The sequence below is a fragment of the Cherax quadricarinatus genome, chromosome 67 (genome assembly GCF_038502225.1).
Source record: "Cherax quadricarinatus isolate ZL_2023a chromosome 67, ASM3850222v1, whole genome shotgun sequence".
Classification (NCBI taxonomy): domain Eukaryota; kingdom Metazoa; phylum Arthropoda; class Malacostraca; order Decapoda; family Parastacidae; genus Cherax; species Cherax quadricarinatus.
In genome coordinates, this window is record NC_091358.1 from 13928597 (window position 1) to 13943164 (window position 14568).

The 14568-nt window shown below is 41.8% G+C and overlaps 1 protein-coding gene across 7 annotated transcripts in view; it reads left to right on the forward strand.

The window, feature by feature from the left end:
- Nucleotides 1–14568, forward strand: part of LOC128699706 (neuronal PAS domain-containing protein 2-like) — a 689714-nt gene that overhangs the window by 550416 nt on the left and 124730 nt on the right. For all 7 annotated transcript variants that reach the window (XR_011393896.1, XR_011393897.1, XR_011393895.1 and 4 more), the window contains exon 3: nt 12947–13020. Coding sequence is in view for 4 of the 7 variants with exons in the window: in XM_070099405.1 (XP_069955506.1) it covers nt 12947–13020 (74 nt within the window). In the remaining 3 variants the exon portion in view is untranslated. The remainder of the gene's footprint in view (nt 1–12946; nt 13021–14568) is intronic.

Below are 14568 nucleotides of genomic sequence, written 5' to 3' on the forward strand. Positions count from 1 at the left end.
GCTACGTGCAGGAATGATAGGCTGGATAACATTGTTACTATCACAGCTACGTGCAGGAATGATAGGCTGGATAACATTGTTACTATCACAGCTATGTGGAGGAATGATAGGCTGGATAACATTGTTACTATCACAGCTATGTGGAGGAATGATAGGCTGGATAACAACATTGTTACTATCACAGCTACGTGGAGGAATGATAGGCTGGATAACATTGTTACTATCACAGCTACGTGCAGGAATGATAGGCTGGATAACATTGTTACTATCACAGCTACGTGCAGGAATGATAGGCTGGATAACATTGTTACTATCACAGCTATGTGGAGGAATGATAGGCTGGATAACATTGTTACTATCACAGCTACGTGGAGGAATGATAGGCTGGATAACAACATTGTTACTATCACAGCTACGTGGAGGAATGATAGGCTGGATAACATTGTTACTATCACAGCTACGTGCAGGAATGATAGGCTGGATAACAACATTGTTACTATCACAGCTATGTGGAGGAATGATAGGCTGGATAACAACATTGTTACTATCACAGCTACGTGGAGGAATGATAGGCTGGATAACATTGTTACTATCACAGCTACGTGCAGGAATGATAGGCTGGATAACATTGTTACTATCACAGCTACGTGCAGGAATGATAGGCTGGATAACAACATTGTTACTATCACAGCTATGTGGAGGAATGATAGGCTGGATAACATTGTTACTATCACAGCTATGTGGAGGAATGATAGGCTGGATAACATTGTTACTATCACAGCTATGTGGAGGAATGATAGGCTGGATAACATTGTTACTATCACAGCTACGTGCAGGAATGATAGGCTGGATAACATTGTTACTATCACAGCTACGTGGAGGAATGATAGGCTGGATAACATTGTTACTATCACAGCTACGTGCAGGAATGATAGGCTGGATAACATTGTTACTATCACAGCTACGTGCAGGAATGATAGGCTGGATAACATTGTTACTATCACAGCTACGTGCAGGAATGATAGGCTGGATAACATTGTTACTATCACAGCTATGTGGAGGAATGATAGGCTGGATAACATTGTTACTATCACAGCTATGTGGAGGAATGATAGGCTGGATAACAACATTGTTACTATCACAGCTACGTGGAGGAATGATAGGCTGGATAACATTGTTACTATCACAGCTACGTGCAGGAATGATAGGCTGGATAACATTGTTACTATCACAGCTACGTGCAGGAATGATAGGCTGGATAACAACATTGTTACTATCACAGCTATGTGGAGGAATGATAGGCTGGATAACATTGTTACTATCACAGCTACGTGCAGGAATGATAGGCTGGATAACATTGTTACTATCACAGCTATGTGGAGGAATGATAGGCTGGATAACATTGTTACTATCACAGCTACGTGCAGGAATGATAGGCTGGATAACATTGTTACTATCACAGCTATGTGGAGGAATGATAGGCTGGATAACATTGTTACTATCACAGCTACGTGGAGGAATGATAGGCTGGATAACATTGTTACTATCACAGCTACGTGGAGGAATGATAGGCTGGATAACATTGTTACTATCACAGCTACGTGCAGGAATGATAGGCTGGATAACATTGTTACTATCACAGCTACGTGCAGGAATGATAGGCTGGATAACATTGTTACTATCACAGCTACGTGGAGGAATGATAGGCTGGATAACATTGTTACTATCACAGCTATGTGGAGGAATGATAGGCTGGATAACATTGTTACTATCACAGCTATGTGGAGGAATGATAGGCTGGATAACATTGTTACTATCACAGCTATGTGGAGGAATGATAGGCTGGATAACAACATTGTTACTATCACAGCTATGTGGAGGAATGATAGGCTGGATAACATTGTTACTATCACAGCTACGTGCAGGAATGATAGGCTGGATAACATTGTTACTATCACAGCTACGTGGAGGAATGATAGGCTGGATAACATTGTTACTATCACAGCTACGTGGAGGAATGATAGGCTGGATAACATTGTTACTATCACAGCTACGTGGAGGAATGATAGGCTGGATAACATTGTTACTATCACAGCTACGTGGAGGAATGGTAGGCTGGATAACTAGAACCTTCAAAATAAATGTTAAGTAGATAGTGATATTTTTACTTGTCTTTATCTATCTAGAGTGTAATACTGATGTACAGTAATAGCTACTTTATTTAGGCAGACCTAATTATACATCTGGAGAAGTTATAAATAACCTTCATCCTGTTTGTGTGTATTAATATATCCCTTATTCTCTCTCTCTCTCTCTCTCTCTCTCTCTCTCTCTCCTTCCCTCTCTCTCTCCTTCCCTCTCTCTCTCCTTCCCTCTCTCTCTCGCAATATAAACACAAATGCAGTATAATGTGATCCTTTATTGACTACGTTTCGCCCACACAGTGGGCTTTTTCAAGTCACAAACAGAACTACCTGGGGTGGAAGGAACGCGAGTATTTATAGTCCGGCTGAGGTCAGGTGAAGAATGCTGCATCTGATGATGTACCGAGTTGGGTTGTAGAGTTTAAAAACTTGGGTAGCTTGGAAAGGAGACTGGACAAGTTTGTGAGCAGACCTTCTACAGTGTTCTTATGTGGGATAGCGATGAAGAAGTTTCTTGGCAAGTGGTTCAGCTATGTTATAGAAGCCACTATTCTGGTTGAAGTTGTCGGATATAGAAATAAGTGATGATTCCAGGATTCTTCGGTATTGAGTGTTGTCTTCTGTGGCGATAAGTCTTGAGTTTCTGTAGTTTATCAAGTGGTTGTGTGAATTACGGTGTTGTACGCAGGCATTCCTTGTGTCGTCAGACCTGCTTGCGTATTGGTGTTCTGAAATACGTGTTTGGAGGTCCCTTGATGTTTCGCCCACGTATAACTTGTTGCAGTCATTACAAGGGATTATGTATACCCCTGCAGAGGATGGAGGCTTGTCCTGCCTACTACTGGTGATGTCCTTGATGGTCGTGGTTGTGGAGGTAGATACTTGGAATGATGTTTTGGCACAGCGAATGTTCAACAGAAGATCAGACTTACTAGGAAACTACAAACACTCTGCGATAATAGTAATTGGAAAAGTTTAGGAAGACCTGAAATTATTCAAAATCTTTCATCTCGTCCACTGTCAACCACAGAAACTGAAGCCCTCAGCTTAGGCCTCAAATTCGCAACAGGAATTACGAAACCAAAACAAGACCTCAATTTCATCGCCAAAAACTACAGACACAATGACTCCGACTTCCAAAAAGGCTATCTTCAAGGCATCATCTCAGCAGCCATCTCAACACGCAGCTCCCCAGTCATACCCCGACGTTACATCAATGCACTCAAAGGTTTAGCAGAAGACACGACCATCAGGGTCACCACCGCTGATAAAGGAGGTGGTGTTGTTATCATGAACACTGACGATTACAGGAACAAAATGCTCAATCTACTTAATGACCCAGATACCTACAAACCTCTCACAACTAACCAAGTGGACAACCTTACTAAAACTTTTCTTCAAAGGACTCGCCGCATTCTGAGGAGCTCAGAACAAGGGAAGAAACTTCTGCACACCATGCCCAGCAACCCCAGACCTGCCAGAATGTACGGCCTGCCAAAGACTCACAAGCCTGGTATCCCACTGAGGCCCATATCCTCGGGAATAGGCAGTGCTCCCCACAAGCTCTCAGGAATTCTCGCCAAACACCTCTCGAAACTCTTGGGCACTATCAGTCCAGCACATCTCAAACACTCAGGTGATCTTCTCAATCGCATTCGCAACATCAACATCAGGAACAAGAAACTTTCCAGCCTTGACGTGACTTCCCTATTCACTAAAGTACCTACTAAACAAGCCATCGATCTCTTGCGCAAGAAAATTGACGATTCACTTGATCTTCCCATTCCAGCCAGCGACTTCATCGACCTGGTTGAACTATGTGTTGGCTTTACGTGTTTCTCTTTTGAAAATCACCTCTTTCAGCAGACTTTTGGACTACCCATGGGTTCGCCACTCAGTGCAGTCCTAGCGAACCTATACATGGAACATCTAGAAGCCGAACGTTTCTCCACCATTATTCCTTCGTCTGTCACCTGGCTCCGTTATGTTGACGACATTCTCCTCATAACTCCTAAACGCTTCAACGTTCAAGCTCTCCAAGACAAGCTCAACCAGGTCGAGCCTTCAATCCAGTTCACACTTGAAGAAGAGGTCGACAACACTCTTCCTTTCCTTGATGTTCTACTCTGCAAAGCTGACCACGAACTTCGTTTTAAAGTCTATCGAAAACCCACCAACCAAAACGATCTTCTCCACTTCTACTCTCACCACGACACCAAAACCAAACGTGGTGTAATTATAGGCTTCTTCCTGCGTGCACTCAGAATCTGCAGCAACGAGTTCCTTGAGGAAGAATGCACTATAATTGAACAGGTATTTTCCAAACTCCACTATCCTCGTCACTTCATCAGAGACTGCAGACGGCGAGCACTAAACATCTTCAACACACCCAGAGAAGACACTGCCGAGAAGAGATACATAGTCCTTCCCACCAACTCCATTGCCAAACATGTTTCCAACATCTTTGCCAAAACATCATTCCAAGTATCTACCTCCACAACCACGACCATCAAGGACATCACCAGTAGTAGGCAGGACAAGCCTCCATCCTCTGCAGGGGTATACATAATCCCTTGTAATGACTGCAACAAGTTATACGTGGGCGAAACATCAAGGGACCTCCAAACACGTATTTCAGAACACCAATACGCAAGCAGGTCTGACGACACAAGGAATGCCTGCGTACAACACCGTAATTCACACAACCACTTGATAAACTACAGAAACTCAAGACTTATCGCCACAGAAGACAACACTCAATACCGAAGAATCCTGGAATCATCACTTATTTCTATATCCGACAACTTCAACCAGAATAGTGGCTTCTATAACATAGCTGAACCACTTGCCAAGAAACTTCTTCATCGCTATCCCACATAAGAACACTGTAGAAGGTCTGCTCACAAACTTGTCCAGTCTCCTTTCCAAGCTACCCAAGTTTTTAGACTCTACAACCCAACTCGGTACATCATCAGATGCAGCATTCTTCACCTGACCTCAGCCGGACTATAAATACTCGCGTTCCTTCCACCCCAGGTAGTTCTGTTTGTGACTTGAAAAAGCCCACTGTGTGGGCGAAACGTAGTCAATAAAGGATCACATTATACTGCATTTGTGTTTATATTGCCATTGTGTCGGTATTTTATACCATTTATTTCCCTCTCTCTCTCCTTCCCTCTCTCTCTCCTTCCCTCTCTCTCTCCTTCCCTCTCCCGCTCGTTTGTTCTCTCTCTCTCGCTCGTTCGTTCTCTCTCTCTCGCTCGTTCGTTTTCTCTCTCTCGCTCGTTCGTTCTCTCTCTCTCGCTCGTTCGTTCTCTCTCTCTCGCTCGTTCGTTCTCTCTCTCTCGCTCGTTCGTTCTCTCTCTCTCGCTCGTTCGTTCTCTCTCTCTCGCTCGTTCGTTCTCTCTCTCTCGCTCGTTCGTTCTCTCTCTCTCGCTCGTTCGTTCTCTCTCTCTCGCTCGTTCGTTCTCTCTCTCTCGCTCGTTCGTTCTCTCTCTCTCGCTCGTTCGTTCTCTCTCTCTCGCTCGTTCTCTCTCTCTCGCTCGCTCGTTCTCTCTCTCTCGCTCGCTCGTTCTCTCTCTCTCTCGCTCGTTCTCTCTCTCTCTCGCTCGTTCTCTCTCTCTCTCGCTCGTTCTCTCTCTCTCGCTCGTTCTCTCTCTCTCTCGCTCGTTCTCTCTCTCGCTCGTTCTCTCTCGCTCGTTCTCTCTCTCGCTCGTTCTCTCTCTCGCTCGTTCTCTCTCTCCCTCGTTCTCTCTCTCGCTCGTTCTCTCTCTCGCTCGTTCTCTCTCTCGCTCGTTCTCTCTCTCGCTCGTTCTCTCTCTCTCGCTCGTTCTCTCTCTCTCGCTCGTTCTCTCTCTCTCGCTCGTTCTCGCTCTCGCTCGTTCTCTCGCTCTCGCTCGTTCTCTCTCTCGCTCGTTCTCTCTCTCGCTCGTTCTCTCTCTCGCTCGTTCTCTCTCTCGCTCGTTCTCTCGCTCGTTCTCTCTCTCGCTCGTTCTCTCTCTCGCTCGTTCTCTCTCGCTCGTTCTCTCTCTCGCTCGTTCTCTCTCTCGCTCGTTCTCTCTCTCGCTCGTTCTCTCTCTCGCTCGTTCTCTCTCTCGCTCGTTCTCTCTCTCGCTCGTTCTCTCTCTCACTCGTTCTCTCTCTCACTCGTTCTCTCTCTCACTCGTTCTCTCTCTCACTCGTTCTCTCTCTCACTCGTTCTCTCTCTCACTCGTTCTCTCTCGCTCGTTCTCTCTCTCGCTCTCTCTCTTTTTTTACACAGGGTTTGACCAGGTTAGGTTAAGGATCCCTAGCTTTGACAAGCTAAGAGCTGTTACCTACATCAGCTCATTTGAAAGCATTTTTATTGTTATGAAACATACAAGTAAGGAACAGGATGAAGTTGGAGCCATCTGTGGGCCAGTATTTTCATTTGATCAACTGACTTTATCTCGTTGACATCATAATGCTGTACGAATGTGCTCCAGACCCGTGTCATCCTGGGTATATATGATCTCAGATGAAGTGATGTTCTGGAGAACGGTACAGCCAGAGTGAAGTTGCTGCTTTCTGCCCGTCTTGTGGTATAGAAGCTTGCTTCACGCTGTCCTCGAAGTGGATCCAAGTGTGGTACTTCGACAATGTTGGCCTTGTACATGACAGTAAGGCTACCCACATCCCTTCTGTGTTGAAGTCTCTGCTGAAAAGACAGATCTATCCAGGATGGGTCCAGGCGAGAGACGAGACGTCTTGCTTTGTTCTCTACTCTGTCAAGCAGTCGCAGATGAGAGGGGGGGGGGCAGGCAAACCAAGAAAGTGGAGCATACTCAAGGTGTGAGCTTACTTGTGCTTCCTACAGGATCTTGCAACCCCTACTGTCAAGCAGATGCGAGATACGGCGAAGTGCTGTAAGCTTCCTGGCTGCCTTGTTTGCATGATTTACAACGTGGTTCTTCATGGTCAGTTTGGAGTCAGATTTCACCAAGGGTATCAACTTCTTCCCCAGGTGCCAACACCCTCCCATTCATCCTTACTACTGCACCGGCATCATGGTGCCAACACCCTCCCATTCATCCTTACTACTGCACCGGCATCATGGTGCCTAGAGACCATCATTTGTGTTTTCTCAGGTGCAAATGTTACTTGCCATCTATTTCCCCAAGCTGATATAGCTCTCAGCTGGTTATTGATGTAGCTTAGAGCAGCTGACATTTCTTCTCTTTCTCTCTCTCTCTCGCTCGCTCTCTCGTTCTATCCCTTTATCGCTCTCTCTCCCTACCTCCCTCCCTCTCTAGTTATTTTCTTCCTACCTTAGTCACTCTCTCATCCTCCCTTCGTACAGATCTCAGTTATGGTAAGCCACAACAGGTATTTAATAAACACTGCCTGTATAAATTCAGTTAGACATCTACATTATTGTGAATACATATTTTGCACCTAATAACTTCTGAAAAGATTGGTACCAACTCTTCACACCGAAATAAGTCCATGAAAGCAAACAAGAAGCTCGTCAGACGGAGCAACATATCTCCAATATAAAGCAGGTATACAATGTAAAGCAGGTATACAATGTAAAGCAGGTATACAATGTAATGCAGGTATACAATGTAAAGCAGGTATACAATGTAAAGCAGGTATACAATGTAATGCAGGTATACAATGTAAAGCAGGTATACAATGTAAAGCAGGTATACAATGTAATGCAGGTATACAATGTAAAGCAGGTATACAATGTAATGCAAGTATACAATGTAATGCAGGTATACAATGTAAAGCAGGTATACAATGTAAAGCAGGTATACAATGTAAAGCAGGTATACAATGTAATGCAGGTATACAATGTAATGCAGGTATACAATGTAAAGCAGGTATACAATGTAAAGCAGGTATACAATGTAAAGCAGGTATACAATGTAATGCAGGTATACAATGTAAAGCAGGTATACAATGTAAAGCAGGTATACAATGTAATGCAGGTATACAATGTAATGCAGGTATACAATGTAAAGCAGGTATACAATGTAATGCAGGTATACAATGTAAAGCAGGTATACAATGTAATGCAGGTATACAATGTAAAGCAGATATACAATGTAAAGCAGGTATACAATGTAATGCAGGTATACAATGTAATGCAGGTATACAATGTAATGCAGGTATACAATGTAAAGCAGGTATACAATGTAAAGCAGGTATACAATGTAATGCAGGTATACAATGTAATGCAGGTATACAATGTAAAACAGGTATACAATGTAATGCAGGTATACAATGTAATGCAGGTATACAATGTAAAGCAGGTATACAATGTAAAGCAGGTATACAATGTAATGCAGGTATACAATGTAAAGCAGGTATACAATGTAAAGCAGGTATACAATGTAATGCAGGTATACAATGTAATGCAGGTATACAATGTAATGCAGGTATACAATGTAAAGCAGGTATACAATGTAAAGCAGGTATACAATGTAATGCAGGTATACAATGTAAAGCAGGTATACAATGTAATGCAGGTATACAATGTAATGCAGGTATACAAGGTAATGCAGGTATACAGTGTAATGCAGGTATACAGTGTAATGCAGGTATACAATGTAATGCAGGTATACAAGGTAATGCAGGTATACAGTGTAATGCAGGTATACAGTGTAATGCAGGTATACAATGTAATGCAGGTATACAATGACAACACAGAGTTAACTCAAGTGTAGAAACCAAGAGTTTTGAACACTCGTCAAAGCTGGAATTATCAACAAGCCTCAGTCTTGCTTTGAGAGGATAAGATAAGATAAGATAAGATTTCGTTCGGATTTTTAACCCCGGAGGGTTAGCCACCCAGGATAACCCAAGAAAGTCAGTGCGTCATCGAGGACTGTCTAACTTATTTCCATTGTGGTCCTTAATCTTGTCCCCCAGGATGCGACCCACACCAGTCGACTAACACCCAGGTACCTAGGTGAACAGGACAACAGGTGTAAGGAAACGTGTCGAATGTTTCCACCCGCCGGGAATCGAACCCGGGCCCTCCGTGTGTGAAGCGGGAGCTTTAGCCACCAGGCCACCGGGCAAGTTCTTCATGTTGCTTCTTGATTAGCCAAAAATTAAGTGCCTATATTGGAATGCTTGCTACCGGCATCAATAGTCTGATTAATTGTTTACATGTAAAGTACAGGTAGATAGGGATAAGTCTAGTTGTAAACTTTTACACTTCAACCTTCTGAGGATGGTCAGTTAAGATGGTCTTCGTGTGTGTGTGTTTCTGGCCCTAAAAGATTCTTAGTTGAGGTGTTCGGATATTTGCTGCCCTAATATAAAGTGCCCTTCCGGCTCTATGTTCCCTATTATACTTCATCCTAAATCATCATCTTGCGTTAGTATCTCGAGTATCACGCTTCCCAGTCATTATTACGCCCCCGGTCTGCGCTACCCTTAACTAAATTTCATGACCTTGCTTTTGTTTGGACCGAATTCTAGCAGCCACGTCCTAGACCACAGTAATGTATCTAAATTTTCATGGAGGCTCACGTTATCCTCTTATTGGTATTCTTCTCAATAATTTTACAAGTCCTGCCAGATCACAGACTTTTATTAAAGCCTATCAGTAATAAATATTAGGCAAAATTTAATTCTGAACACAAATCGAGTCCCACTGAAAAGCTTACCCGCCATCCCCCCAAAAAAGAAACACATCCACCATCATTTATTCAATCCCTGTTTTGCTAGAATTGTGCCGACATCACAGCTCAGATGACCCTCTGGACTGCAGCATCCCAGCTCCCCCCCCCCCCTCCCTTCCCTATTCAGAGTGCAGGCAGTGTATTTCTCACTTCCAGAACTCAAGTCTTGCTGACCAGTTCCCCGGCATCCCTTCATAAATGTTGTCTTGCTCACCTCATAACATCACGTCAAGTTATGAAAACAATTTGTCTCCACTCACATGTAATACACAAATATACTGGATTATCAAGCTACTAAGCAGTCAAAAACTTCCTTTTCCCCCCTCCCTCCAAACCAACCTTCCTTCCTTCCTTCCACTCCCCATTTATACCCCCTCTTTATCTTCCTATTATGAAGAACAAAAAAAGCATACCGTGACTGGAACAATGTACAAACAACCCGCATATAGGAGAAAGAAGCTTATGACGACATTTCGGTCCAACTTGGGACGGTGTGATTGGTCAGTGGTCCAAGTCGGACCGAAACGTTGTCATAAGCTTCTTTCTACTGTTTGCAGGCTGTATGTGCATCCTCTTCTACCCTAACCACCTCAACAACTCTTCCTCAACCCTCCTTTAGTAACCGCACACTGTCTTCAATTTCTATGCTCAAAATTCACAGCATAATATTGATGCTACACATCGCCCTCAAATACATCTTCATAGGATTCGATACGGCGTCAGTTGTCAGGGACCCTATAAACCCTAACAACAACAAACACGGCTTCACCGCCTCTAGCCTCCTCGTCGCAGTATACCTGGAGAATACCTGTACAGGATTTCGGGGGTCAACGCCCCCGTGGCGCAGTCAGTAACGCTTAAAGCCTATAAATCACTTTCAAACAAAAATATTGATATCACTGTATACTGGGCCATTACCCTTATTTTGCCTTAGCTGATACAATTCTTTCTTTCCACAGATGTTTCACCTCACCAGCTACCTTGTACCATCGTCTGTTCAACGGTTCTTTTCAAAGAATCATCTGCCGATATATTCCCCACACATATATCTGAATATATTCAATTCCTCCATATTCTCTTCCTCTAATCCAGGGGTACTTAACCGGGGGTATTCATACCTACTGGAGGTATGAGAACCAAATAATGGGGTTATGGGACTCGATTTCTAAACAATTTAAAAAGAAATGTTATATTAGTATAAACTATAAGCTGTTCTGTTCCTAGCTATCCATACTGGTACCTAATAGGACTAGTAGTGGTGATGATGATTTTCACAGTCTGGTGAAGGGAATATGAGCACATATTGGGCAATCTATTGATGTTCTGTAATCGTAAAAAGGTTAAGCACCCCTGCAGTCTAATCTGATATCTAATCTTTCATTGTCTAGATTTTTTTCAATTGCTTGCATCACCTTCCTCTTTCCTAGATTCATTTTTAATTTCCTTACTTTACATATTTTCCTAAATTATTCTACCAACATTTACAACTTCCCTTCTGAATCTCCCTAAAAGACCCATCAACAAAGTTTAATTTAAAACATATATATTTTTACAGTTCGCTGGTCTAGTACACGTCCTTGTATAGAGTAACTTGCTTGAGTTCCATTAGATCCTTGTATTGGTTTCTGCGGACACACACATTTCTGATATTTTCTTTTTATAATAATATTCAGAGTTTTTAAATTAAGACTCTGTCGGACTGGTTGGCCAACTGTTGCTAAGTAACTGTCTTCTTGCAGTTAGAAATTCATGTTATGTGTCATATGCGTTTGTGTGTATACATATATACATGCACAACGCATATGTATACCTGAAGGGTACCTGAAGAATGCTTCCGATAGTCAACGTCTCCACGACCCAGTCCTAGTCCAGACCTGGACCATCAAGGTCTGAATCACCCAGGTTGTTACTGCTGGTCGCACGCAGTGCAGCATATGAGCCACAGCCTGGCTGATAACTGATTTCAGAAACATGACCAGTTTCCTCTTGAAAATAGCCAGAAGTTTGTTGGTAATTCCCCTTAAGCAAGAAAGGGAGTTGAAGAGTCGGGAACCTCTCACACTAAAGGAATTCTAGTTAAACCACAGGCTTTGTAGTGGATGTATTATGCATCTTCTGCGAAGTGTCTTGCTATTATACGGAGTGATACCCGTGTCTACACATACTTTCATTAATACATATACACAAGTTTACATATGTATCTCTACACATACTGCAATAATATATATATATATATATATATATATATATATATATATATATATATATATATATATATATATATATATATATATATATATATATATATATGTCGTGCCGAATATGTAAAACTGGTCAATTAGCAAGAACTCATTTAAAATTAACTCCTTTCTAAAATTTTCTTTTATGCGTTTAAAGATATATTTTTTTCATTAATGTTAATGTAAAAATTTTTAATGTTGCTCCAAAAGAATCTTAGAAAACTTACCTAACCTTATTATAACAAGAGCAATTTATTTTAGCCTAACCCAAATAAATATATTTTAGATTTGTTTACAATAATTTAATACTAAACAAACACAGTGAAATATATTTTTTTCGTTACGTTCAGAATGATTTTGGCGAAATTATTGCATACATAAATTTTCACTTGTCCTATATGGCAAGATGAACGTTGCTATTTAAGCCAAGATCGCAAGTTCTGCCTATTCGGCACGACATTATATAGATTATATATATATATATATATATATATATATATATATATATATATATATATATATATATATATATATTCACATACACAAGTATACATCTGAACATCCATACATACATATATACCCAAAAAACAAACACATGCATGCATAGACATACAGAAGAGAAAATATCCATGTATAATTATGTACACATTTTTCTTACATTATTCTTCATTAGGATATTTCTGTGACCACGAGACCTGGTCATGGACCGAGCCGCGGGGGCGTTGACCCCCGGAACACCCCAGGCATACCCTACACTGTTCTTCCTTGTATTGAGGTACAGGGGGGGCTCGGTTTGCGAGATATAGGGGATACCTGTTCTCCGGATCCCACAGAGAATCCCCCAGATACGTCTAAGTTATGAAAGATTTGCGTCTTCTGAGAGTAATGTGTGTTGTTCCCACAGTTCTGAAGGATGACGAAGAGACAGAGAGAGTTCCTACAGCGCTGGGAGGCGCCATCACACACAACCTGGCAGAGGTGAGACTTGTTACCTAATATACTGTCCTGTTACCTAACATACTGTCCTGTTACCTATCATACTGTCCTGTTACCTATCATACTCTCCTGTTACCTAACATACTCTCCTGTTACCTAACATACTGTCCTGTTACCTAACATACTGTCTTGTTACCCAACATACTGTCCTGTTACCTAACATACTGTCTTGTTACCTAACATACTGTCCTGTTACCTAACATACTGTCCTGTTACCTATCATACTGTCCTGTTACCTATCATACTCTCCTGTTACCTAACATACTCTCCTGTTACCTAACATACTGTCCTGTTACCTAACATACTGTCTTGTTACCCAACATACTGTCCTGTTACCTAACATACTGTCTTGTTACCTAACATACTGTCTTGTTACCTAACATACTGTCTTGTTACCTAACATACTGTCTTGTTACCTAACATACTGTCCTGTTACCTATCATACTGTCCTGTTACATAACATACTGTCCTGTTACCTAACATACTGTCTTGTTACCTAACATACTGTCCTGTTACCTAACATACTGTCCTGTTACCTAACATACTGTCTTGTTACCTAACATACTGTCTTGTTACCTAACATACTGTCTTGTTACCTAACATACTGTCTTGTTACCTAACATACTGTCTTGTTACCTAACATACTGTCTTGTTACCTAACATACTGTCCTGTTACCTAACATACTGTCCTGTTACCTAACATACTGTCTTGTTACCTAACATACTGTCCTGTTACCTAACATACTGTCTTGTTACCTAACATACTGTCCTGTTACCTAACATACTGTCTTGTTACCTAACATACTGTCTTGTTACCTAACATACTGTCTTGTTACCTAACATACTGTCTTGTTACCTAACATACTGTCCTGTTACCTAACATACTGTCCTGTTACCTAACATACTCTCCTGTTACCTAACATACTGTCTTGTTACCTAACATACTGTCCTGTTACCTAACATACTGTCTTGTTACCTAACATACTGTCCTGTTACCTAACATACTGTCTTGTTACCTAACATACTGTCCTGTTACCTAACATACTCTCCTGTTACCTAACATACTGTCTTCTTACCTAACATACTGTCCTGTTACCTAACATACTCTCCTGTTACCTAACATACTGTCTTGTTACCTAACATACTGTCCTGTTACCTAACATACTGTCCTGTTACCTAACATACTCTCCTGTTACCTAACATACTGTCTTGTTACCTAACATACTGTCCTGTTACCTAACATACTGTCCTGTTACCTAACATACTCTCCTGTTACCTAACATACTGTCCTGTTACCTAACATACTGTCCTGTTACCTAACATACTGTCCTGTTACCTAACATACTGTCTTGTTACCTAACATACTGTCTTGTTACCTAACATACTGTCCTGTTACCTAACATACTGTCCTGTTACCTAACATACTGTCTTGTTACCTAACATACTGTCCTGTTACCTAACATACTCTCCTGTTACCTAACATACTGTCTTGTTACCTAACATACTGTCTTGTTACCTAACATACTGTCC